We start from the raw sequence: 27,794 nt of genomic DNA, 5'->3' as shown, positions 1-27,794 counted from the left end.
TAGGATAGGAGGACAAGGCAAGAAATTGTTGCCATTGATTGTAAATAAACTCCATTTTCATTGAAGTAATGGTGAAGTGTGTCGTTTCTTGCCATATGCATGGTTTCTTGTTGAATCTTCAATTCTAGATGGTAGATGATTATTAGATTGAATAAAGAAAATTGTTGAATGCACCTGTGTGGAATCCGTTTAATCCATACCACTAGCCTCTTACTGATGGTAAGTGCGCCTTGCGTGGTCAATTGGAATGAAATGAGCTTAATCTTAAGTCGTTACACGTCCATTGTTCATGCATTATCTTGAATGGTGATCATTGTCAGATGGTGTACGATTTGAACATATTGGAAGCATCCCTTAGAAGATTGCACTGAGTTGGTGTTGAATTGTTTAGCTTGATGGTGAGACCCAGCCAGTAGGACTCCACCTAGTCGTTCATCCATCTTCTTGCATTCTAGGTAGTAGAGTAGACTTCCTGAACCTTGCATCTTTTGCCATTTGTTTGTCTTCCAGTTAGTAAATAGGACTCGTGATTCCAGCAAATCAGACGTTCAGTCATCAAGTGTAAGTCCCCTTGTGATTCCAGCAAAATCACATCATACCACTGGTGCTTATCCACACGTAGAGATCCTACAATGAAGAACCTTGAAGTGACCCTGATTGATCCTTTTCACGATATCTTCAGCATTCAGAGGCTTTATTCAAGAGAGGATAAGGTACCCTTTAGGTATTTTATTCTGTGTTTGGCTGTGTACAAAATACACGTCAACACAACCTAAGTCACAAGGTTCGAATTCGAACTCAAGTTTGGCAACAATAAAATTCGGATGAAGTTCAACAAGGGTAAAAAATTCGTCATTAAATTTGCCTTATATAAATTTGAATGTTTTAAATATATAAATAATAAATTCATTAAATTGTCAAAATAGGTTAACATTGTTAAATAGATTTAAAATAATATTTTTTTATTTGTAGATCTAAAATAATATTATAAAATAGAATAGCTTTGAAATAAAATAATCAAATATGTATTAAAATAAAATAATATTGTATTAAATTAATTAAAATATTTTACATTTATTAAACCAAAATTATTAAAATAAAAGGATATTATGAAACTTTTTGAACACACTATTGTGTTTAAAATTCTAAATCCTAATTTATTAATATAAATAATAAATATGTTAAATATTATATATTAAATAATAAATATATTATATGCTCAGGATGGATGCAAAACTTATTCATCGCGAGCTTAGAATATATTTTATTTAATATAGTCAGCCTTCCTATACATAGTGCTAATTTGTATTTGCTTCGGAAGGCATTGTTCATGGCAGTTTTTACGGCAGCACCTTGTGCTTTGGGCATACCTTGCAATCATGACAGTATTCGTTAAAGTTTTCATGAGTCTGTGCCGCTGGAAACCTTGGCTCCAGCACGTCGTGAGCCATTCACTAGTGTACTCGACAAGCTCTAATGGCATTTGTGCTGGAGATTTTCATTCATGTTTTTTGCCCACGTCTTCATTTCTGCCCACGTCATCATTTTTGCATGAGATTTGTGCCTCTTTTTCTAGAATGTGCATCAAATGGCCGATTGTATTTCAACTAAAAAAGCCCTAGCATTGTTTTGTACGAACTTGGGCAAATTTGAATGAATTTTTATATTTTATTGAAATTCACAAAATTTCAAATTTCATGCATGGAATTCGGCGAATGTTGTGACATAGATGTCAACCTTATACAAGTGGTACGATGCCTCAATGGCATATGCAAAACTCAACAATGGTATAAAGTATAAACCAGCTCCAAGTAACAACACTTGATCTCAACAACTCCATAAAAATGCTCACCTACACCACAATTATGGAAAATAAACAAAAGAAGGCTTACAATGAGGTGTCCATACTCTCCAATGCCTCCAACAAGGAACAACAATGTTTACAAGATGTCTATGGCTTTACAATTATCTCCCACACTCAATGAATGGAAAACTAAATGCTAGAAAGAGAATTTGACACACTCAAATGTAATGTCCCCACTTTGAAATACAATTTAATGATAAATGATAATAATAAAATTAAAAATAAAATATAAAAGAATATAATTAAATATAATTGAATTTAATTAAGTTAATGAATGGTCAAAGACATGAAACGAAAAGTTGCAACTCCCTCAAACATGAGATATAAAAGGGAGATGAGAACCTCATTTGAGGGGATAATTTGGGGAATCAGAAGTGCAGATCTGATATAAATAAGAAGTGCGGATCTGAATGTGAAAGGTTGTGTTCCTTTCAAAAGGCAGAAATAATGAAAGAGGTGCACTCTATCATAGGGTGCTAATGGTGGAAAGGGTGTGTCTCTTGCCAAAGGGGCATACATGATGAAGAGGTGTGACCTCTCCCTTACATTGGAGGATATAAAAATGAGAAAGTCTCATTTGAGGAGGACATCCAAGGGAGATCAATTTGAAGAATAATTTATTATTCTCAAAGGGCAGCAATGAAGAGTGATGACTCTTTTCTTATGAAGTGGAGTTACTTCCCACAAAGGAAGATATAAAGAAGACATTAATTCAATCGAGAAGGGGGAATTGGAGGAACCATCCATAAGATCAAAGAAGACAAGAAAGTCAATGGATCAATATCTAATATCAGAATTAATAAGGGTGAAAATTAGCAGAGTTTGATATTTACAAGGGCAAGATTCAGGGCAATCCCAAAAGGGGGCATTACAAGTGGTATCAAAGCATGATCTTGCCAGCCTGTAGGGTAAGGATAAATCGTTTATGCATTCTAATCAATGAGAAGGGATGTATTAACTCTGTCCAAAAATATGGCAAAAAAACTAATGACAATGTCAAGACAATATGAGAGATTGTTAAACATGTGTATTGTGGAAAGAAAACAATCAAGTATATAATAGATGCACTATATTAAGGGAGAATGTTATGGAGTTCTAAGGTTAAGTATATGAAGAGTTGGTGACAGACTTTTGAGAAAATATTGTGGATACTTTATGACAATCTAATGATCAGATTATGGAAGACTTTTTAGCAGATTTGTGGAAGAGATTTATTGTAAATTATGGAATAATGATTACGCCAAGAGATAGTTTTGGTCATGGTTGGACGCTCCTGCCTCTTGTGGATAAAGTGAATTGGCCCAAGAGATGGTTCTGGTCCTCGTTGGACTTTCCTACTTCTTGTTAAAGTGAATTGGCCAAAGAGATGGTTCTGGTCCTGGTTGGATGCTCTTGCCTCTTGCGGATAAAGTGAATTGGCCCAAGAGATGGTTCTGGTCCTAATTGGACTTCCCCGCTTCTTGTGGATGAAGTGAATTGTCCCAAGAGATGGTTTTGGTCCTGGTTGGATGCTCTTGCCTCTTGTGGATAAAGTGAATTGGCCCAAGAGATGGTTTTGGTCCTGGTTGGATGCTCTTGCCTCTTGTGGATAAAATGAATTGGCCCAAGAGATGGTTTTGGTCCTAGTTGGACACTCCTGGCTCTTGTGGATAAAGTTAATTGGCCCAAGAGATGGTTTCGGTCCTAGTTGGACGATCTTGCCTCTTGTGGATAAAGTGAATTGGCCCAAGAGATGGTTCTAGTCCTGGTTGGATGCTCCTGCCTCTTGTGGATTGGTTACTCCAAGAGATGGTTCTGGTCTTGGTTGGACAATCCTGCCTCTCGTGGGTAAAATGATAGATTGATTGGCCCAAGGGATGAATCTGGTCCTAGTTGGATGTTCCTACTTCTTGTGGATCAAGTAAACTATATCTACATGTGTATGCTGGTATCTGAAATTCTGAATATATCCATGTGTCTACTTTGTGTTTTCATGTGTATGCTATGTATTTTATGTGTATACTCTGTGTTGGGCATATCTACTACATGAATATTTATGATTACTGATTTCTATCATTGTGAATTCTATTTTTTTGTTGACCTAGAAAGATGAGATTATTTAGGAAAGAATATTACAATTAAGGTCTTACATGTGTGTCATGCTTCTAATTATTACGCAAGTAATTGGTAAAAAATTGAATGTATTAACAATGAGCAAACGCTCAATAAATAGGATTACAAAGAATTACAAGAGGGCAAGTTTCTAAAAAAAAACTGCCAATAAGATCGAGCAAGATCTTATTAAGATATTTACACTAAGTTTACAATATTGAGCATTAATAATAAAATAATAAAGTATTATTCGAATACCCTCCCTTAATGCTCAATCTATCAACTACACCAATACACCCCCTGAATTTTACAAACTTATCTAGACTGAGGGGTTTGGTGAAAATATCTACTGACTGCTCCGAGGTAGGAACATACAGCAACTGAATGGATCCGTCTTCAACCAACTGCCAAATGTAGTGACAATGAAGTTCTATATGTTTGGTTCTCTCATGGACAACTGGATTCTTGGCAAGTTTGAGAACTCCCTGATTGTCCGAAAACAAGGGAGTCAGACCTGCTTGAGATATTTGCATATCTCCAAGCATCCGGTGAAGCCAAACTGCCTCACAAGCTGCCTTAATAGCTCCTCTATACTCTGCTTCTGTCGAAGAGAGAGCCACTACCTTCTGCTTCTTCCTAGTCCAGGTGACTGTACTAGATCCCAAACTAAACACATATCTAGAGGTTGATTTCTTGTCATCAACTAAGCCTGCCCAATCTGTAACTGTGAACCCACTGAGTCTAGGATCATCACTCCTAGTCTAAAGAAGTCCATAATCCGAGGTGCCTTTCACATAGCGCAGGACACACTTCGCTGCTACCCAATGATCAGCCCTGGGGGCCGTCATGAAGCGTGAGATGTAGCTCACTACAAAACTGAGGTCAGGTCTAGTGGCAATGAGATAGATGAGACTGCCCACTAGTTGCCTGAATTGTGTTTCATCTACAAGAGAAGAATCAGACTTGGCTAACAATTTCAGACCAGTCTCCATAGGTGTGGAAGCAGGTTTGCAATCTTGCATTCGAAACCTGACAAGCAAGCTTATGGCATACTTAGACTAAGAAAGGAAGACGTAGCTATCAGTCTGCCAAACCTCAACACCCAAACAATAATGAAGAAGTCCTAAATCTGTCATATCAAAAGTGTTGCACAAATCCTGTTTGATTTTTGAAATCAACTGTGCTGAATTCCCAGTAATGATCAAGTCATCCACATAGACAACAAGAAAGAGAATATCATTACCAAAGTGTTTGATATACAGATTAATGTCTGAAGGACTACGCTAAAAGCCATGAGCAACCAAGTACTGATCAATTTTTATGTACCATGTCGAGGAGCTTGTTTAAGTCCATAGAGTGCTTTCCGGAGTCTACACACTTGCGGTTCTGAACCGGCAACCTTGAAACCAGGAGGATGTGTCATGTAGACTTCTTCTTGCAATTCACCATTGAGGAAGGCACTCTTCACATCCATCTGATGGACTTTCCAACCATACTGAGCTGCAATGGCGAGAAGAAGACGAATAGTACTCATCTTAGCAGTGCGAGCAAAAGTCTCCTCATAGTCAATGCCTTCTCACTGTGTGAATCCTAGAGCAACTAATTTGGCCTTATATTTATCTAAGGTACCATCTACATGATACTTGATCTTATATACCCATTTACAGCTAATGGGTTTCTTCCCTGGAGGAAGATCTAAAAAAACCCAGGTGTGATTCTTCTGAAGACTTTGGAACTCAGCATCCATTGCCTGTTCCCACTCTGGAATCCCTTTGGCCTCTGCATATGTTTGAGGCTCATAGATACTGTGGATGTTAGCCATAAGAGCAAAATTAACTGTGTTTTGTTGTTTGCCCTTATTTCTAGAAGCTCTACCCTCAATGTGCTCATCAAGACGAAGATCACTAATGGTCTTAGCCCACCATTTAGGCCGAAGAGTAGATGTGCCAACATTAGAAATAGGAGGAATAACTGGAAGAGGAAGAGCATCAAGGTCTGGAGTAGGAGGAAGATTAGCAGCTTCCAGAGGAAACTCGGGTAGTGCATCATCAAATACAGAATCTGCATCATCCCTCCCATCAGGTGAACCGAATGGAAGACAGATACCCAAGTCAGAAGCCTTCAAAGGTTGATCCTCAGAATGTTGCTGAGACGAGGAAAGCTGAAATGGTCTTCGTTCTTCATCAAAGACAACATCACGACTGAAGATAAGACGATCAGAGTCTACATCAATCAGTTGTTAAGCCTTATGGTTGTCACTGTACCTTGTAAAAATGAGCTTCTGACTCTTGGAATCCAACTTAGTGCGCTTGGTATCAAGAATCCACACATAAGCTAAGGAGCCAAAAACTTTCAAATGGCTGATCCGAGGTTTGCGACCAGATCATGCTTCCTCAGGAGTCTTATTTTTAACAGCATGAGTTGGTGACCTATTAAGAAGATAGACTATTGTGAACACTGCTTTTGCCCAATATTTCTTAGGAACATTTCTATGTTCCATCATAGACCTAGCCATTTTTGTAATGGTGCGATTACGACGTTCTACAATGTTGTTTTGCTTAGGGGTGTTTGGTGTGGTTAACTGACATTTTATGCCATGTGTATCACAGAAAGTAGAGAAAGCAAAAGAACAAAACTCCCCCCCATTATCAAACTAAGAGTAATAATAGAACTAGACTCTTTTTCTACTAAGGCCTTAAATTTTTGAAATACAGTAAACACATTTGATTTGTGCTTAAGGAAATACACCCACATTTTACGACTGAAATCATCAACAAAAAGCAAGAAATACCTGCACCCAGTAACAGAAGTAGTATTCATAGGACCACATACATCAGTGTGGACCAGCTGCAGTACCTTAGAGGCTCGCCATGAGTCACCATCCTTGAATGGTGTCCGGTGCTGCTTCCCAGCCTGGCAAGCTTCACAAACACGATGATTCTGAGTCTGAATATCAAGGAGAACATGTACTAAGTCTTCCCGAACAAGCTGTGCAAGATAATGAATGTTCAGGTGACCATATCGTTGATGCCAGACACTGTTGATAGATGAAGATTTAGCTATGAAGGCATGCTCAAGAGAATCGCCTGTATCCACAAGTCTATATAGACCATGATCCTCAATGCCAACAGCTATAGTAGTGCTAGAAGCACGATCAACAATCGAGCACTTATGTGTACTGAAAACAACATCCAGCTGAGGAGAATGCCACATAATCTGACTGACAGAAAGGAGGTTAAGTTCCATAACAAGAACATAGTACACATCGAGGAATATGAGATTCCTCCCTCCAGGCTGTATCTAAACGTTGCCCTTGCCGACAACAGTGTACTCTTCACCGCCTCCAAAAATAATTGAATCAGTGTAGGTAGAGAACTCAACAAACCAGTCACACCTGTGAGTGAAATGACGAGAAGCAACAGAATCAATGTACCAAGCAGAAGACTTCACATGATCGGCAGGTCTTTTAGCCATGAAGACATATAAGGCAGACTCTTTCTACTCTATGTGCTCAGCAACATTGGCTTTAGGCTGAGACCCTCCCTGCTTCCGCTGCTCGGAAGCCAATCTGGTACGGCAATCTTTGATCATATAACCAAATTTGTGACAGTAATTGTATTGCACCTTCTTTTTCTTGGAACCATCCTGAGACTGAGAAGAGCCCTTCTGCTGAAAGGACTGGGATGACTGGGATTTGCCTTTATCCTTGTGAAAGGATTTGGCAGTAAAGGCATGTTTGGGGGAGGCTGAAGTAGCACCGCTACCAAACTATTGTTTCCAACGATCCTGCTGCAGAAGTTTGGTGCATACCTCTAGAAATTTCATATCAACATTAGTAGAAGTAATGTTGAGTCTCTCTATAAAGTGCTCATACGGTTTGGGTAGACTTTTTAGAGTAATGACTACCATATCCTCTTCCTCCATTTGTCGACCAATAGCTTTGACTTGATCTCGAATGTCCTTAATCTTTGTGAGATGCTCCTGTAAGGACATGCGTTCATCCATCATAATGGAGAACAACTGATTCTTCAGAAAAAAGGCTCGACTCTTGTCGGATGTATCATGCAACTCCTTCAGATGCTTCCAAATTTCTACAGCAGACTTGCCGGAAGGAATCTGAGGTAGCTGGTCATCTGTAACAGAGAGCTTGAGAAGCATAACAGCTTCTCGATTGCGGTCATCAAACTTCTCCTGGTCAACTCCTAGTGTTTGAGGACGGGACTCCGTGCCCAAAACAAGATTATCTAAGCGGCCATATTCAAAAATAGTCAGCACGCGCTGCTTCCAGGTGTTATAATTTTTCCCATTAAATCGTTGACTGCCTTCCAACATCAAGTTGGTCAATGATGCCATCTTGCACGTTTCCCAATGCACGAAAAACTGAGAAGAGGTGCTGGCACGAAAATCAAAAAGTTCAAATCTCAATGCAAAAACAAAGGCAGATGCAAGTATAGACTTCAAAAAATGTACGGTGGGCATGAATTTCAAGAAAAAAATCCGACAGACCCAGAAAAATCCGAAGACAAACCAAAAATCCTTGCAAAAAACCCAAAAAGAACCTACTATGATCCGATGGCTCGAAAATCGAGGCACCCAAAAAATTTTGACGACCCAATTGAGATCTTGAAAAAACCACCAAGAATTTGCAATCGGAAAAAAAAATCGACTTGATCTTAAGGGAAAAAACCCTAGTCGAAAATGCAGATTTTCGTCCAAAAAATGGCTGAAAAATTTCCAGGCGGTAAAAAAATCGCGTCGCGTGGTCGCACGAAATGCAGGAGAGACAGGTTGCGGGAGAGGGAAGAAAATACCCAGAAAATAGCTGAAAAGCCTAGTAGCCGTAGCCAAAACGAACTGCCAAAAAACAGAATCGCGGAAATAGACTGTAGAAGACAAAACACAATTTTAAATCACGTCATTGTTCATGAGCAGAAAGAATGACGCGAAAAAACCCTCGACCAATCCACACGAACCAGTAGCAATTTCAAATAAACCAAGAAATTTTTCAAAAAAAACTGTTAAAATTTTGTCACGAATTTTTAATTGAAAAATTATATCGAAAATAACCAAGGCTATGACACTATATTACGCAAGTAATTGGTAAAAAATTGAATGTATTAACAATGAGCAAACGCTCAATAAATAGGATTACAAAGAATTACAAGAGGGCAAGTTTCTAAAAAGAAACTGCCAATAAGATCGAGCAAGATCTTATTAAGATATTTACACTAAGTTTACAATATTGAGCATTAATAATAAAATAATAAAGTATTATTCTAATACTAATCCTCTTCTCAATGAATGAGGATTTCACCTTTGTTGTCTCAAGGAAACAACCAATTGATGAGAGAACTTATCTAAGATTACAAATCTTCAAGGGTTAGTTAGGATTCCTTGCATTGGGAAAATTTAGTTAAATTGATCATTGCTCGAGGACAAGCAATCTTGACTGGGGTGGGCTGTAATGTTCCCACTTTGAAATAAAATTTAATGATAAACGATAATAATAAGATTAAAATTAAAATATAAAAGAATACAATTAAATATAATTAAGTTAATGAATGGTCAAAGACATGAAATGAAAAGTTGTGACTCCCTCAAACATGAGATATAAAAGGGAGAAGAGAACCTCATTTGAGGGGATAATCTGGTGAATCAGAAATGCAGATCAGATATAAATAAAAAGTGCAGATCTGAATGTGAAAGGTTGTGTTCCTTTCAAAAGGCAGAAATAATGAAAGATTTGCACTCTTTCATAGGGTGCTAATGGTGGAAAGGGTGTGTCTCTTGCCAAAGGGGCATACATGATGAAGAGGTGTGACCTCTCTCCCTCACATTGGAGGATATAAAAATGAGAAAGTCTCATTTGAGGAGGACATCCAAGGGAGATCAATTTGAGGAATAATTTTTTTATTCTCAAAGGGCAGCAATGAAGAGTGATGACTCTTTTCTTATGAAGAGGTGTGACTTCCCACAAAGGAAAATATAAAGAAGAGATTAAATCAATTGAGAAGGGGGAATTGGAGGAACCATCCATAAGATCAAAGAAGACAAAAAAGTCAATGGATCAATATCTAATATCAGAATTAATAAGAGTGAAAATTAGCAGACTTGGATATTTACAAGGGCAAGATTCAGGGCAATCCCAAAAACGGACATTACATCAAACCCTTCAAATTCCATGTGTTGCTTGCACTTTGGCAAATACACTGCTTCTATTAGACTACCATTTGCACAACTAATGGGTAGTTTGTGTTTTTGCCACCTACAAAAATTAGCGAGTTCATTAAAACAAGATGGTCAAATAGAGGCCTGCACATTGTTTCAAAGACTCCCATACATGTCTCATACCTTCCCAAACAACCTCCTAACTTCATCATAGCCTCTACTTTAATAAACCCTAGGAAAAAGCGATGATATCCATGAAATTAATGCATATGACTACTCCATATTCGAATGATGACAAATAAAACCCTAATGATCCTACAACTAGGCCCAAGTTTTTGGATCACTAATTTCCCTTCAAAATGTTGGCTTGATGGGCCAAGTGGCTATTTAAATAAAAGAATCCTTTATGACAATTTTCTAAAGACACTAATACAAACATACCAAATAAATCCAAATGGGGACTCAAGATTGAATGTACAACATTTGCTCACTTGAGAGAAAGGGCAGCATTATCAAGATAATGGCACCTTTTTTTTTATATCATTGGCAAATCAATTTGGGTAACTCATATTTGAGTAGTGTCGAATTTTCTGCATTGTTGCATGAAATTTCAACATTCCGTTTGCACCAATTCCTTCTAAGAGGAATTCTAAGAACATTTTTAGCTCTACATATACTAAATCTTTTCAAGTCAATGGAGTGGAGCTTAAGAGAAATATAAAAACCATTGGTTCGACTGCCAATCTAATTATAGACATTCAATGCACAAGCTCAAGACACGGTAGTCCATTTGGCATATTTTGTTTTGCCAATGTCATTCCATTTCATGTTGCTCACTAACAAAAGTGGCTATGGATAAAATAGTAAAAATAGGTAGATCTTATTTGCCTATAAGATGTTAGGTCCCAAAATCGCAGATCCTAAATCCTAGAGATTTTCTCCACCTTCAAAGATAGGGGTTTATCTTCAAGAAGGTAAGTAGAGGCTCATCCATAGACTTAGGACAGTTAAAGGCCAACTATGAAGTCCCCTACACTTTAAGCTCAGCTTGAACTCAAGAGGGTGTTACTATAGCTCACCTAAACACTTTATTGTATCAATTTGGAATGATTAATTAGTGTATCAAACAACAATGTACAATTAACCCGAAAATTTGTCACTTGTTCAAAATAAACTAGTTGCATAACACCTCTATATAGCTGATGACACACCTTGCACATGCTCTTGTTGATGACAACAATTTTATAATCCCTTAATATCATAGTTCCACAAAGTTTCTTGACAAGGGGATGTGGGGGCGGGTTTCGGGGACAGGGGGACCAAGGGCCTAAATTTGTGGACGTCGAGGAAATGGCGAGGAGATGGTGGTAGGGAGGTTGTGTTGATATACAAATTGAGGTGAACTGAAATCCTCAAGGCAAAATTTGCAATATAACATCTTTGTGAGTGCCCCATGAAAGGCAAACTAGTTTTCACAAAGTTAAAGGTTTCAATCAGTATGTAATGGCATGTGCCATATAGCAAGCGATCCAATAGTGTCCCCAGCAAAGGTGGCAAAGATTGAGGCACTAGGGGGGAGATGTTTCCCCCAAGTCTCCAAAACATCCCCATATAGGGGACATGGGTTTTTTTGGGGGGGGATATGTCCCCATGTAACAATGCTTAAAATGGTTACTATTAATGTTGCATACATAGTGGCAAGGTGCAGCGATGCAGGAAATTATTCTTTGCTGATTTAACAATTTTAGCTTTTTTTAAAATGTTCCCTGTTTATATTACAGAACCATTAACAGCACGCATAAAATCCTAACTAAACCTACAGCTCTACATGAACAGAGATGAATTTGAATAAAGGTGTTTGATCCTGAACCAATAAGGACCAATGCCTACTCCATTAGGTAACTGAGTCATAAACAACAAACAGGAAGGAAAAGATTGAGGCACTAGGGGGGAGATGTTTCCCCCAAGTCTCCAAAACATCCCCATATAGGGGACATGGGTTTTTTTGGGGGGGGATGTATCCCCATGTAACAATGCTTAAAATGGTTAATATTAATGTTGCATACATAGTGGCAAGGTGCAGCGATGCAGGAAATTATTCTTTGCTGATTTAACAATTTTAGCTTTTTTTAAAATGTTCCCTGTTTATATTACAGAACCATTAACAGCACGCATAAAATCCTAACTAAACCTACAGCTCTACATGAACAGAGATGAATTTGAATAAAGGTGTTTGATCCTGAACCAATAAGGACCAATGCCTACTCCATTAGGCAACTGAGTCGTAAACAACAAACAGGAAGGAAATATATTAAAGAAAAGCATCATCATAACTAGATTAACACACGAATGCAAACCAAAAATTGCATTTCTACAATCATGTGTAATAATCCATAACTAAAACTACAATAACCAATATGAAATAAAGGAACGGTTAGCATCTTAGTACAAATCATTTGCAATACATTAGGTGCTGTCACAAACACACAAACCCTTGGTACAATCATGGCAGCAAATGTGGCAAGTAAAAACATATAATTTCAATTACATATTTCCGGGGGGGATGGGTTTCCAAGTCCCTGATTTAATTGAGCCATTCTTGAGGATGGCCAGGGGACGGTTAAGGGGACAGCTATATAAAAAATAGGAAAAAATTTAAATATATAGAGAAATTCTAAATACTCATATGATAACATGGAAAAAGCATGCATATATACATTATAAAATCTTAATTTATAACATTTGTATTAAATTGAAAGTTCACATGACAGTCAAAGTCGAACAAATTAGAAAAACTAAAACTGTAATTCAAATTACTTTCAGAATTCATTGTGATTATGCATGTGATATTAAAAAAATGCATGTGATATTAAAAAATAGCATACAAGTTATAACAAAATGCCCAAAGGCTAAAAGCTTCACTTTCAATTACAATATGAAAATACAAAACTTTAAAAACAAAGTCACTGCTGCCCCTAATCTGCATCTCTCAACATTACATAAAAAATTGCTCTTCCTTCAAACCCTGCTGCAACTCATTTTCACAAATAAAACATGGAATGAAATAAAATGAAGCCCTTTTTACTCATTTAGGGCGAGCTCAGATGTGGAAGCTCACATTCAAAACTAAAATGTTTTTTATTTGTATTTTAGTGTTAATTCAATGGCCAGCTCAGTTTTACGCCGAGTACGGTAGGGGGACGTCCAAATGTCCCCAATCATCCTAGGGACAATCGGCCATCCCTAGCATAAAGCCCAATTATACCCATTTAATGTTAATGTTTCCTCTTTTTGCTCTGATTGGAGACAGCCAGAGGACGTCCAATTCTGTTAATCCACATAAAATTGCATGTTTTGCTCTTGCATTATTTTGAAATGCCTTCTTTATTGCTGCATCTAATAGAGGAGTTGATGGAGTATTATATCCATTTACCACTGATTCCCAAACTTCAAAACCTAGGGCAGTTATATAGGTCTCCATTCTTAGGCTCCAAAAAGCATAGTTCATTCCATCGAACAATGGAGCTATATTTGAGGAGAATTTGTCTTGTCCACCCATGTGTGCTCTTCTAGATCTTCCTTCTAGTTGGTTAGGTTAATTTGAAGGAGCCAGCTATAATACCAATTGTTGAGGAGCACACATTATATGGGGAGAGGGAGGGGGGTCAGTATAATAATTTCCCTCTTTAATCCTTCTTTAAAACTTATTCAATTTCAATTATACTTTAATTCTAAATTAACACATGAGAAAACAATAAGCAACACAACAACAAAGTTCATATGGAAACCCTTGCGGGAGAAAACCACAGCAAAAAAAATTGCTTGTCATGAATTCTAGAGGCACCAACCCCTCATTCAATTTGTGGGCACCAACTCACTAGAGGCACAAAACCCTCATTCAAAATGTAGTCACAAGAGTTTCAAATCTTTTCTTTAATGTGCAATAATTCCTTCTTTAACCCTGCTAATTATCAATCATAAATCTTTGGCAAAACGATCTCAATCTCCTCTTCAAAATCTGCTTATGAACTCATATTCTTCTTATCAAGTCCAAAATAATCTTCTTATATAATGCTCTCTAGATCTTGTGTGTGTACTTGATCTATCTGCTTTTTCTACTCTCTCTCTCTCTCACACACACACACCTCAAACTCCATTTCTGATCTCTATATGAATCTTTACTCTTAAGAGTCATACCCTATTGGATGGAACAGACATGTCTTTCTATTTGTTAATTGCTGCTTTGCATCCTTTCACTTACAAATCACACCACTTCTAAACACTTAATGCAGATTGCACCTTTTTGTTTTCCCTTGAATCACGCACCTCTTGGATGACCAACCAGCCTGTGAGTTCATAAAACGCCACTTCAATGTCTATTACTATAAGCATATTAACCATGTTTCTTAACTAACCAGTCGCTGTTTTATGTATTTCTTCTAATGCATCGGTCAGAATATTGATTTCTTTGCTATGTAACCGAAGGTTTAGAACATAACCAATGGTTTATATTATACTTCCTATGCTTTTCTGATCACTCTTTCCACCATTATCCTATCCTTTTCTGATCGCTTCGAAGATAGTGAATTTGCCTAGGGTAGAAGAAAGAAAGAAATTCATCATTTGTTGTGGATAAATTGAATTGGGCCAAGATCAGGGTCCACAGAGAAATGTGAGTACTCCAAGCAAACGCTGCATCAAACAAAATATTCAAGTGGCTGAATCAAGCAAGAAAGCAACTTCAGTATGTGAGTACTCCAAGGATAAGATGGATCACATATTCAAGGGGTTGAAGCAAGCAAGCAGCTTTCGTGGCTGCCTAATATGGTCTTTATAGCAGCTTGCAATAAAGACATATTTGGAAACTAGTTAGGGTTAAGTATAATGTGTAGGCACTCAAGGATGAGTCTTCTCCTTCAAATTCAAAGAAGGGTTCTCCCTTACAGTTCTGTTTTGTGCTGTTCTGAAAGAGAGAAATTAAAATGCTAGTAGGGTTACAATCAATTAATTACACTGAGATTAACTAACGATATTTTCATATCGTTTTAATTAAGATAAATCATTCTAAACAGAAGACACAAAACAAGTGAAGAATGTAAAATCCAATGTATCAACCAAGATTGCACACAAAGACATGGCTATGTGGACCTAGTATTCAGCACCATTTCTAGTTTACTAGGCAGTTGCAGTAGCTAGTTACCCATACACTTCAATGAGATCAAATAGTGACCATAGGAAATAGTGAATACGATTGGTACATTTGCAACAGGAATGCACTTTAATCATGCTATTCAAACCTTGTATGCCATGACATCTACTTCTTCACAACGGTAGATTGCCAATCTAATGACCAAATCATATAGTGAAAATAGTTTTGACTTTTAAAAATTGTTAGAATACAATAGGTGGTTACATTAGTACTTGTTTAAGTACATTATTTGAGGAGCCTATTCTATTGCATTTATTTGATTGGCTATGAGCCTATCTCTATAGGATATTTGTGTAATTTTGAATATGGCCCATGAAATAGATTCTATAGCATCCAAAATAGCTGTATGCTGCAAATGCAGTTTAGACAAGCAAAAAAATAAGATCAGTGATCATTCACCATTGTCACAACGTAAAGTCATCTGGAATTATTATGTATTTTGATGTCTACTCAACAAACACAAATATAAGTGTTCAGTTTTCTGTTGAGGAAGAATCTTTAGGATAGATCAAATGATATTTTGCTTAATCATTTCTACCCAAGAAACATAAATGCAGATTTCTAGTTTTCTACTGATAAAGAATATTAGGATAGATCCACTTAAATTTTGACAAATCAACAAATATAACTTAAAACAAGTAAAATATAATGGGAGAACAATGGAACTCACCTTGGAAAGATCTATAGGAACGTCAAGATAATGATCAAGAAAATTAGCATTTTGCTCCGGATCAAGCAGTTCTAACAGAGCACTTGCTGGATCTCCTGCATGTCCACGTCCCAGCTGTCCAGATTTTTATAGGCAGATATGAATTGATGTCAAAACAGAGTACACAAATAGGTTGGTCTAGTCTTCATCACAAATAGCCATGAATATTTTTTCTGCAGTCATCTTTTCATTTCTTTGTTTTTACATCTAATGCAGCAGAAATCTTTGACACGGAACATATAGTTTCATCTGCGTAAGGCAAGGTATTCACCTTATCAATCTCATCAATAAGGACAAGAGGATTGGATGTGCCAACAGTTTTAAGGCATTGCACCATTTTTCCTGGCATTGCACCAACATATGTCCGTCGATGTCCCTATATTCAAAACTACCATAACTTAGCTCATATTATGTAGAGTACTCAGACATTGGCCTTTGCATAAATATGAAATGCCAATATCCAATGCATTCCTCGAATACACAAGTTGAAGCAATGTTTGCTATTCTTTTAACCAATAACAGCTAAATTATAAGCATACATATGACAACCAGAATTTGAGTACCTTTATTTCTGCAACATCAGCCAAGCCTCCCACAGAAAATCTGTAGAATTTGCGATTTAGAGCATGGGCAATTGATTTTCCAATACTAGTTTTACCTACGCCAGGAGGCCCAGAGAAGCAAATAATCTTACCTGTATTTCAACAGTAAAATATGGAAATGACAATCAGATGACCCTCTCAACCCAGAAGGATACCCTCTACCCAGGTTGCAACAAATTCTCACAGAGAGCTTTTCCAAATCCAATACTATTTAAGATGACTGCCTTTCATCTTTAACAAAATAGAAGAAAACGACAAAAATCAGAAATCAAAAAATCCATACCCTGAGCTATTCCTCTAAGCTTTCCAACTGCTATAAATTCTAAAATTCTTTCCTTGACATCGGAGAGACCATAATGGTCTTCATCTAGTATTTTCTGAGCTCGGAGCACATCAAAGTTTTCTTCACTGTAGAAAAATAAAGAAATTAACATTACAATTCGACGGGTGTTTCTCTTATCATCCAACCTCAAGCCACTGTGCAAGAAAGGCAACATATAAACAACAAAAACATTCAACCAATACTAGAATTACGCTTATTTGCAGCCACTGGCAATAAAGTTGTATATAGATTATACTCAATCTAATATATGACATAAAATTTAGTGTTGCTGAATCATGCATTACAGCCTCTGATAAACAGGCAGAGATACCTTTTTATTTTAATTTGTCTATTAAACTAATACTGTTACATTTAGCTTGTAATGGTCATGATTAGTCATTTAGTTAGTTTTAGTAACTTTCTTTTATTGATTTTGTTCTCAATTGTTTCTTTTTTAGTTTGTAACCTCTATTTAAGGAGTCTTCCACTCCTCTGTAATTAATCGATTATCATTTAATGGTATCAGAGAAAAGGTATTTTTTGGTGAATTTTTATCTTAATAAAATTCAAGGTTACCTGAAAACCTTTTTTCAGAAGCTTTTTGAAACGAATTTTTATAAAAAATCATGGGCTTTTCTTAAATCTGGAAATGAAAGGTTTTTATTCAGAAAAATCTGGTCGATTTTGTCTGTGAAAATCATGGGAATATTTTCTGATAAAAATCACAAGTTTGTTTAATGTAAAATTGTGGACTTTCTAGAAGAAAATAGCAGGCTTTCCTATCTGCAATCATGGGATTGTTTCTGAGAATTTTTGGACGACTTTTTAATAAAAATTGTGGTGTTTATTGGGGTTTTTCCACACAAAGGGACTGCAGGGTCGCGCACTATTTTGGCCAGTCTTTTGAACGATTTTTCTTCAAAATCATTGCATTTTAAAGTGTTTTTAAGTCCACGTCAAGGTGCCTAGGGTTTGTCTGCTGCAAACTGGTTTTTTGACAATTTTTCTTCAAACATTGTGAGTTTTCTGGCGCCAAGTCTACACTTTTTTGCTGCACAACGAGGTCGAGCACCTAGGGTTTTGTTGTGGCGTGACTTATATGTTTTCTGAGTGACTTCTGCACGACCTAGGGTTTGAGTTAAAAAAATGATTTTTAGAAGAAAAATCGTGGGTGTCTTTGAGGACCTAGGGTTTTTTCAAAGCTGCAAGTTAACCTCATTTTTCATGACCTTGGACAGTGGGAGGGATGTCGTCATTAACCAACATCATGTTGGAAGGCAGTGTTGTGACGTTTTCACACATCGCTCCATTTAAAATGGGGACCCCCTCTTTTCGCTTTTGTTTTGCCTGTTCTTCTCTCTGCTTTTAGGGTTTTGAATGAGTGAGTGAGTTGTCTGGCTTAGGGCTAAGCCTTAGGAGTTTCTTTTGGATATTTTTCAAGCTGAGTCCAGTCAAATTTTGAAAGTTATTAAGCGTCCTTCCGAAGGTTGATTATTGAAGTAAGATAAGTCTGTCAGGAAGTCAGACATGTCTCAGGTTAGGTCTAGATTCAGGATTTTTTTTGAGGGAAAAATCAAATTTTGTTTAAGTGTTAGCATTTTGAAGATGAAATTGTATATTCTTGCCTAGGTAAATTTTGATCAAATTTTGGAGGCAAGATGATGCCTGAAACAGAGAAAGTGCTCCTGTCCTTCACTGGAGACCCAGGGCGAATTTCATTCTAAGTGCAATTTCTTGTTTTGTGAGGGCTTGCTAACTGATTCCTGGCCTTGAAGATGACCTAACTTTGCCTTGTGAAATGATTGGAGACCTAAATTTTGAATATTTTAGCCAGAAAGGACAAAAGTGCTCCCGTCCCTCACCAAGGGACCAGAGCACAAATGTTATTTTATGCATATTTGTCACTAACTTTTCTATTTTGTTTTGTGCAGGGTCTTCCGGAATGATAATTGGACATGACTTGATACTTTTGAAGATTTTGAAGGCACAAAAATGGTGAATTTTGAAGGTTGAAAGAAAAAGTGGTCCGTCCCTCACCAAGGGACAAGGCAAAGTGCTCCCATCCCTCACTGAAGCACAAAGGCGAAAAGACTTATTGGAGCCATTCCTGACCTTGTTTGGTTAAATTGAGACATCTTCAGCATTCGGAGGCTTTATTCAAGAGAGGATAAGGTACCCTTGGGTATTTTATTCTATGTTTGATAGTGTACAAAATACACGTCAACAGGCAACCAAAAATTAACAGTAAAAATTACAATACTTGGAAATAGAGAATGCTCTCCATTAAAAATATGTTGTTCTCCATTATGATGGATGACAAGATGTCTTTGCAGGATCATTTAATAAAGATCGAAGACATTCGTGATCAACTGAAGGCCACTAGTCGCAAGATGGAAGAAGAGGATATGAAGGTTATCACGCTGAAAAGCTTACCACGATCCTATGAGCACATCATCAAAACTCTCAACATCACCTCTACCAATGTTGATCTGAACTTTGATGAACCATGCAACAAGCTCTTACAGCAAGACAAATGAAAGAAGCAATTTGGTAGCGACAGTGAGATAGCCAGTGTGGAACAAGCTTTTATTGCCAAAGACAAAGGTAAAGGTAAGTCCTCTTAGCAAAAAGAACAAGGCAAATCTGAGGATAGTTCCAAGAATCTGAAAATATCATGTCATTATTGTGGTAAGCTTGATCATATGAAGAAAAATTGCTAAAAGCAATCGGCTGATTAGAAATCCAACCACGAAGGGTCTCAACAGAAAGCCTATGTTGCCTAACACATCTGATTTGTAGAACATACCCAACACTCCTGTAAAGAAGCTTAACATTCCCCTCATTACATGCAGGCTAAGTCACCGCATTCACCGAACTTTTGGCACCAGGTTCGAAATTTGCCAAATCTAAAAAACCATTTATACAATTCGGAAAAGTTCGCGTCAAATACGTATGGCAGCGATGGCGTGTTTTATTGAAGTATATTTTTGTGTTGGGACCTGTTGGTGTCTGTTTTATCATCTACCAAACATTAGGATAGGATACCCAAAGGTATTCTATCCTCTCTTGAAAAATCACTACTGATTCCAAGGTCTATATGTGCAAACAAGCGACTTTAGTGGAATAGCTTCTTGGGTAGTGTATGCTGAAATTTCAAGGGGGGACTTACGTTTGACAAGTATCTTGAACTGCTGGACTTAGATGGATTTAGCAATTTTAGGCTCTTCTTTTTTGGGGGGGAATTTTCTGGGATTTAGACCTTCAAAAGAAAGGGAAAAAGAGATAGGGTTTAGGAAGGCTAATCTAATCCTACGAATTTCGGAGACGGTATCAACTGGGTGCTTTCGAGAAACCAAACCTTGCTTCGCCACACTAGGGACAACTACACAAGGCCGGTGCAATCTTCAATGGGTTGTGCTTATGATCGAGATGTTGGGATGCACAGGGGATGGGCTCAGACTAACTTTGCACGGTAGAATGGAAATCATCCATTTACCAAAAGTATGAGCGGAAATACACCATCAATTGACACTTATCAAATCCTTCATTCAAATTAACAACAATGAAAGCAAATCTAAATTAATTCTAACTAAGTGTTGAGGCAATTGAAACCATGCAAATCATTCAAATAATAGAGATTACAAAGCAACGCACATGCAATATATTATCTGGAAATGACCTTAAGCAACAATACATCAAAAACCTCACACTCTCCAAATGAGAGGAGGTAGCCTTATATAGTTTTCAAGAATAAATGAACGGCCGAGATCAAATAGTGATCAAGGGCCCAAATTGAAAGCTATAAACCCTAATTAGGGTTTCCCAAAGCTAACTACCCTTGACCAATTACATTTGGGACACTTGTCCTTCTTGCTAAATATGAACCATCAATGAAAATAGAAGGTTGTTGCATTGTGAAGTGTGCCCTTCTAGAAGCTTCTTGATAAGTCATGTTCATCGAACCTGGACATGCTGACTTGGAGCGATCTGATTGGTTGGAAAATGACGAGGCACCACCTCAACGTGTTGGATGTCTTCCTTGAATTCTCCAATTTGTGTCAAGAAATCATCTAAGTATGGAAATTTGATTCCTTCTTGTCGCCATTTGATTCTGCTTGGGAGCTTGTCTTTTTAATTCCTTCAGGAGATGAAATCCTTCAAGAAGTTGGAAGTTTATTTAACTTTCCCATATTTTCACCAAGTCTAAGAACTTTTCTTTCTTGATGCCTTGAGATTCTTTCAAGTGCCTCGAATTTGGAGAAGAAATCTTTTCGCGAAGTATTTCTCATACTTAGCCAAATTTTGTCCCTCTCTATGCTCGGACGAACCTTGCTCGTGGTCTCGTTTTCAATTCTGAAAATTGGCTCGAAACTCCATTTGTGTTTTCTGTGATGGTCCTGCCTTCAGTTGCCAATTTATGTTGCGTGGGAGGAGGGTTAAAAAGCTCTGGGTAACCCCTTGCAAATATGAAATGATGGGATCAAGCTGTTCAGGCGTTCGCTGTGATCATGTCCTTCTCGATACCCTGACATGCCTTCAACATTTCCCATACTTAACCAAATTTTGGCTATCTTCACGCCCGGATGAACCTTGCCTGTGAACTCCAACTGCGATCTCTATGATGATCCTGCTTCTATTTCCTCCTGCGACCTGTAAAACCAAAGGAAAATAAGTTAGAAATCTATCTTGGATTAAAGAAAATCGAGGCTACGAACGGCTAAGTGTTTGGAAAATTTCACTTCATTTTCATACTTAGCCATTGGAATGGGATTTTCACATGTAAATTCTCCAACCTTCAAGATAACTGTGATCACAATCCAACACCAAGTGTTATAACTCCGAAAATTTCTTATACTTAGCCAAAAAAATGATTTTCCTCCCTTAGAAATTCGATCAAATTTACTAAAAATCATTTCTCAAACTCTGGAAAAACTCAAAAAATACATAAATCTGCATCATGAATTTAATTTCACCTTCAAAAATACTCAAAAAGCCAGGAGAGATTCAATAATTCGTCCTTATACTGGTTGTCTTTCTCCAAAAATCTATGAAACTTTTGTCAAAAAAGTTTATCCATCTTCCAGCAATATCCAAAACTTTCTCTAGATGAACTCCAAACTGAAAGTATTTTACTATGCTCTCCTTAATATTTTCAAACTTCTTGGTGTAGAAATGAAGTTTACAACGAAGTATTTGTAAATAAAGTTAAATCCTCAATCAAAAACCCTTAAAATCTTCCAAATCATGTTTCCAATTTTAACTTCATTCTTTTGGAAAGTGTTGTCATGTTTCCAAATTCAAAGAAAATATCTTCCAAAAGTTTCCAATTTGGCTATAAGTTTGAAATATTTATTAATCATCCAATATTCTCTTTAAAAAAAACTTTCCATTTTGGATTTAAGTTCGAAATCCTTATCAATCTTCCAATATTCTCCTTTTGAAAACTTTCTATTTTGGATTTAAGTTCGAAATCTTGAAGGATTTTCATGACATCACTTTGTATTTTCGTTGATTCTGTTTGACTTTTATGTGTAGGCGGACTTTTGGAGGCTTACCTTCATCTTCCTCAAACTTGGGCGGACTTTCCTTACCTCTCCAAGGCATGGCGAGGTTTGAGAAGGCTCTTCAACATCATACTTAGCATCTACTTCCTTGGGCAGAGTTTTGAAGGGTCCCTTCAACATGGAGGGCGGACTTTGAGCAAAGCTCAATCAAGGCGAATTTTTAGCTAAGGCATAGGGCGGACTTTGGAACACACCCCTTACGCGGACTTTGGAACACACCCCTTACGCGGACTTCTAAGACATCTCCAACATGGGCGTACTTCTAGACCTTTGCATCATTTTGCTAGGGAAAGGCGGAGCTTTGATGGGTCTCCAACATAGGGCGGACTTTGGACTTCACCCCTTGGGCACTCCACACACATGGCGGACTTTAGAGTGTTGGCCATCATGGCCTCTTCCAAAACATGGCAGACTTTGAAGGGTTGGCCACCAACAAGGTAGGATAGGGCGGAGTTTCAAGGCCATTCACTCAGCAACACCTTGGGCAGAGTTTTGGTGAGTCCCCTTAGGCATGGCGGACTTTGGTGGCACCTCCTACATGGCTCTCGAACCTTTGGCGGACTTTAGCCTTTGCTCCTTCATGGCGAAATTTTGGCTAAGGCATGGGGTGGACTTTAGACATTGCTCCTTCATGGCCTCCATCAAGGTGTAAATTTGACTAAGGCATGGGGCGGACTTTGAAGTTAGCTCCCACATGACCTCTCTTCTTGGGCGGACTTTGGTGAGTGTTCCTTCATGGAACACTCACCATGGGGCGGACTTTGGTGAGTGTTCCTTCATGGTGTAAATTTAAGTCAGGCATGGGGCGGACTTTGAAGGTCCCTCCTCATGACTCTCCTAAGGCATGGCGGACTTTGAAGTTAGCTCCCACATGACCTCTCTTCTTGGGCGGACTTTGGACAAGGCTTCTCCATCACTTGGCATGCTTGGGCGGACTTTAAAGAGTGCTCCCACCTTGGGCGGACTTTGAGGCGCTTTCCACATGCTTGGGCGGACTTTGAAGAGTGCTCCCACATGCTTGGGCGGACTTTGAGGCACTTTCCACCTTGGGTGAACTTTGAGGCGCTCTCCACATGCTTGGGCGGACTTTGAAGAGTGCTCCTACATGACCTCCCAACCCATGGCGGACTTTGAAGGTCTCTCAAGAGGGCAGACTATATATGAAATATAACATTTAAGTATAAGTGCTTTAATTTATATTTCATATATATTGTCAGGATGTTTGAGAGTGGTTTCGGGCCTCTAGGACTAATAATGCAAAATCTAGTTTTTGGAGGATTCTCCAATTTTCCAAACTTAGTCAAATTTCAGGATCAGGATGACATTCCAGACTTAGCCAAATTTCAGGACATTTGAGGATCAAGATGATTTTTCGAGCTGATTATCCTTTGAAGGTGCCATGACCCCCTAAAATATAGGAACTTAGCTTTTGGGGTCAAAACTTGAAAATTTTGGATCGTGGTCAAAGCAGGTCAGTGGTACAAGTGTAAACCCTAGGTTTGCATCCCAAAAAAGCAAAAAAGCCTAAAATCTAGGGATTTAGCTTTTTTAGATCAAAACTTGGAATTTTCAAGTTCCGGTCGAAGCAAGTCAGTGGTGCAAGTGTAAACCCTAGGTTTGCATCCCGAAAAAGCAAAAACCCTAAAATCTAGGGATTTAGCTTTTTAGGTCAAAACTTGGAATTCGAAGCAGGTCAGTGGTGCAAGTGTAAACCCTAGGTTTGCATCCCGAAAAAGAAAAAAGCCTAAAATCAAGGGATTTAGCTTTTTTAGGTCAAAACTTGGAATTTTCGAGTTTCGGTCGAAGCAGGTCAGTGGTGCAAGTGTAAACCCTAGGTTTGCATCCCGAAAAAGTAAAAAGCCTAAAATCTAGGGATTTAGCTTTTTTAGGTCAAAACTTGAAATTTTCGAGTTTCGGTCAAAGCAAGTCAGTGGTGCAAGTGTAAACCCTAGGTTTGCATCCCGAAAAAGCAAAAAGCCTAAAATCTAGGGATTTAGCTTTTTTAGGTCAAAACTTGGAATTTTCGAGTTCCGGTCGAAGCAGGTCAGTGGTGCAAGTGTAAACCCTAGGCTCCCATTCCGAAAAAGCAAAAAGCAAACATCCCTAAAAAATAGGAAAAACTTTTCTAAAAATAGCCATACCAGGGATTGGGCTAAAAAGGCCAAAAACGAAACTTCCTAAAAAAACAGGAAAAAGCAAAAAAGCAAACTTTCTAAAAAATTCGTCCAAATCAATTGTGATCTTCGTCCTTTGGCCTCTCTAAGCACTCTGGTGGTGTTCGCATTTCGGAATCACATAACTTGCAAAAACTAACTTTCAATCGTCAGGCCTAACTGCAGCAAAAGGTCATAGGACACTAACAAAAACCCTAGAAAGCAGGAAAAGAGAGGGTCCCCATTTGCAATGGGGCGATGTGTGAAAAAGGTCACAACAGGACCTCTGCAACGTCTACTCACTCGTAGTCATTATCGGAACCCAGTCGATCCTTCCTCACTAGAGCCATATAGATCTATAGGGAGGCACACCCGACTCCGGCAGGATCTAAGCATCCAACCGTCTTAATCCCGCAGATACTCTACATGGCGGCTAGTTTGGTTTCGCAATTGAAAGATATATAACCCACATCAGAACATCCGACGCTGCGTTTCTAGTTTGATTTTAGGGTTTTTTTATGGTTTTCTATTATGTTTTATATTTTATAAAATTCCAAACAATGATTTTATTTTTTCTTATTTAATTTATATAATCATATGTTTTTTAAATACAATTATTTTTTCATATTTTTAAATACAATATAATCAGATTTCTGATATATATGTATAGATACACATTTATATATACACACATATATATATATATGTATATCTTGTCTATCTATATATATATACATATGTATATATATATCTTTGTTTACCTATATATCTTGATATATATATATATTCATATATATCTAGATATATATATATTTGTATATACCTATATACATACAAATATATATACATATAGATATATATTTTCATAAACATATGGGTATACATATATTGTTATATACTTGTATATTCATATAAATGCATTTATATATATACGGTCTTATACCCTTATAACCTAGCTCACTCTCTAGTAGAATTTATTATTGCTGAGTAATATAAAAGCATTGATCCAGACTGGCCGAATTTATGGAGATCGCCACGGATGCTCTCCAAGAGGCTCGATCCTCTATACAGACTTAATAGCATAATTAGGAATGAAGACTATGCATTAGTTTCGAGGATATTGATATCCAAAATTTATTTTTGAAACATGTGAAGGATAGGGCAGATATGACCTCCGGAGCATGTCGTCTCAAATGAATCAATTAATGATAAATTAAACATGATGTCAATTTACGAAACATCTGCTAGTCATTAAAGGAGAATACGACATCAAGAGATTTTTAGATACGATTTAGATCTTCACAATTAACAGAAAGTTAACTTGGATTATCAATAATTAAAATGGCACGAAAACACATGTTGCCATTTCGAATAATGATTATAACCTGATATTTAGCCTGGCTCGCGTTTATATTAAAACATAGATCCCATATCTCTCGAACTTAAACTGGAAATAATGGATACAATTATCAGACTCAGGAGTGACAAGAGACAAATGGCCTTTTGTGGGGAAATTTCCAAAAAACGCCTAAATGAGATTATCTTATTCCCACATGAAGTTGTCATTTATGCAGTAAAGAAGGCGCTAGGAAAGGATTTCCTTCAGAATGATGACAGAACCAGGGCAAACAGTGACATTGCTGCAATGTTCGTCGCAGTAGCCATGCATTTCGACAGCAACAGAGATAATATAAGGAATTTATGCAGAAATATCTTTATTCCATCCATACTGGAAGAACTAGACAGGGTTCTTTTCAATATAGATGACAATCTCACAACCACTCGGCCCAGACATTATGATATTCTCATAAGGAATAACAGACCACCACCGAGGTTCCCCATCTTAATGCTAGGGGAGGAAGACAACTTCGGATTTCGACAGAAAGAGATCAGGCGAAGCATGGATTTTCTATGCTAGTTAATGCATGTGAAGCCTCCAACAAAGGAGGATTGGTTTGAGGATTATCTGGCAGCAGAAAATATCACTGTATACGCAGAACCAGTGGTTCCTGTTAATATGGGTTAAGGTTGAATTTAGGCAAACACTATTTAATATATCTGCAAGACTGCTTAATATGTGAATAGGTATGCAAATATAGTCCTAAGCTAAGACTTAAAATTAGAATAGACTATGCTCTCAATACACTCTTTCGACTCTACTAGATTATGTGGTTGAATTTTTTGATCGAACGCATATCTATATCTTCATGTATATAGACATATACATATAGTAACATAAGAATGGTATATACATACTGCTTATGAGCTGTCCTAAATGGCATGGTAAAATGAGCAGGGGTTTACTAATGACATTTTTAATATCTGCTTACTTTCCTTTTTTGATCAGCTAACACTTTTTTTGAGATTTCCACGGCTGTAATGGCCCTTGGAAACGGTAGTTGGAACATAAGGTTCAGGATTGAAGGCTAAGAATTCAAAAGAGATAAATGCAGCGTTGGTAGCATTAAGGCTTCGTCAACCAGGTAAAATGGGACACTGCAAACATGGTAAGATTTTAAGTTGTTTTTCCTCCATCCTTATATTCAAAAAGCCCAGTCCGGAAGTGGCCGGCAAGGACTCCAGATTGTGAGACACGACTTAACTTTCATTTATTGTAGCCTGGGTAGTCTCTTATCTTGGGATAATCAGAATAATGGGATATCAAAATAAGAGATATATAGGGCTACAATAACTGTTTGAAGACTAGATCAATAGTTTTACATTATGAAATTTAGCTTATGATGTTACTAATAAATCTACTAGGCTGGGAGGGTCGGTATGACTGAATTTCCTTCACCTACTCTTGTTTTTGTAGCCTGGGTCTTATCCTTTATGAAGGACAAAATCCAGGAGCATAAACAAGAGTTGGTAGCCTAAAGATTATTTGGTTGGTTAGGACACTGGTCAATCTTGTTCCAGCCTAATCGTAATCAGAATCTCAATTTTGTTTCTTTAAATTCTTTATTGTATGATCTGAAAAGATTGGTTTGAGCCATTTCTGACAACCTGCTATTTTTAGAATTTTTTGTTTTGTTTCTACTTTTTTAAAACTGGCATCTGGGTTTTGTTCTTTGGGCTATTTTATTACTACCCATTTTGTCGGAATTTGAAA

General features: G+C 37.5%; 1 protein-coding gene across 4 annotated transcripts in view; it reads right to left on the bottom strand.

Moving 5' to 3' along the window:
* The window catches only part of LOC131046144 (lon protease homolog, mitochondrial), a 149,527-nt gene that overhangs the window by 27,578 nt on the left and 94,155 nt on the right, over positions 1-27,794 (bottom strand). For all 4 annotated transcript variants that reach the window (XM_057979815.2, XM_057979813.2, XM_057979814.2 and 1 more), the window contains 4 exons: positions 16,927-17,051; positions 16,605-16,735; positions 16,313-16,417; positions 16,003-16,116 (listed from right to left, as the gene is read on the bottom strand). In XM_057979815.2, the coding sequence (XP_057835798.2) occupies positions 16,003-16,116; positions 16,313-16,417; positions 16,605-16,735; positions 16,927-17,051 (475 nt within the window). The remainder of the gene's footprint in view (positions 1-16,002; positions 16,117-16,312; positions 16,418-16,604; positions 16,736-16,926; positions 17,052-27,794) is intronic.

This window comes from Cryptomeria japonica, chromosome 4 (assembly GCF_030272615.1).
Source record: "Cryptomeria japonica chromosome 4, Sugi_1.0, whole genome shotgun sequence".
NCBI lineage: Eukaryota > Viridiplantae > Streptophyta > Pinopsida > Cupressales > Cupressaceae > Cryptomeria > Cryptomeria japonica.
Note: the sequence above shows the minus strand (reverse complement) of the source record. Positions and strands in the feature narration are given on the sequence as shown.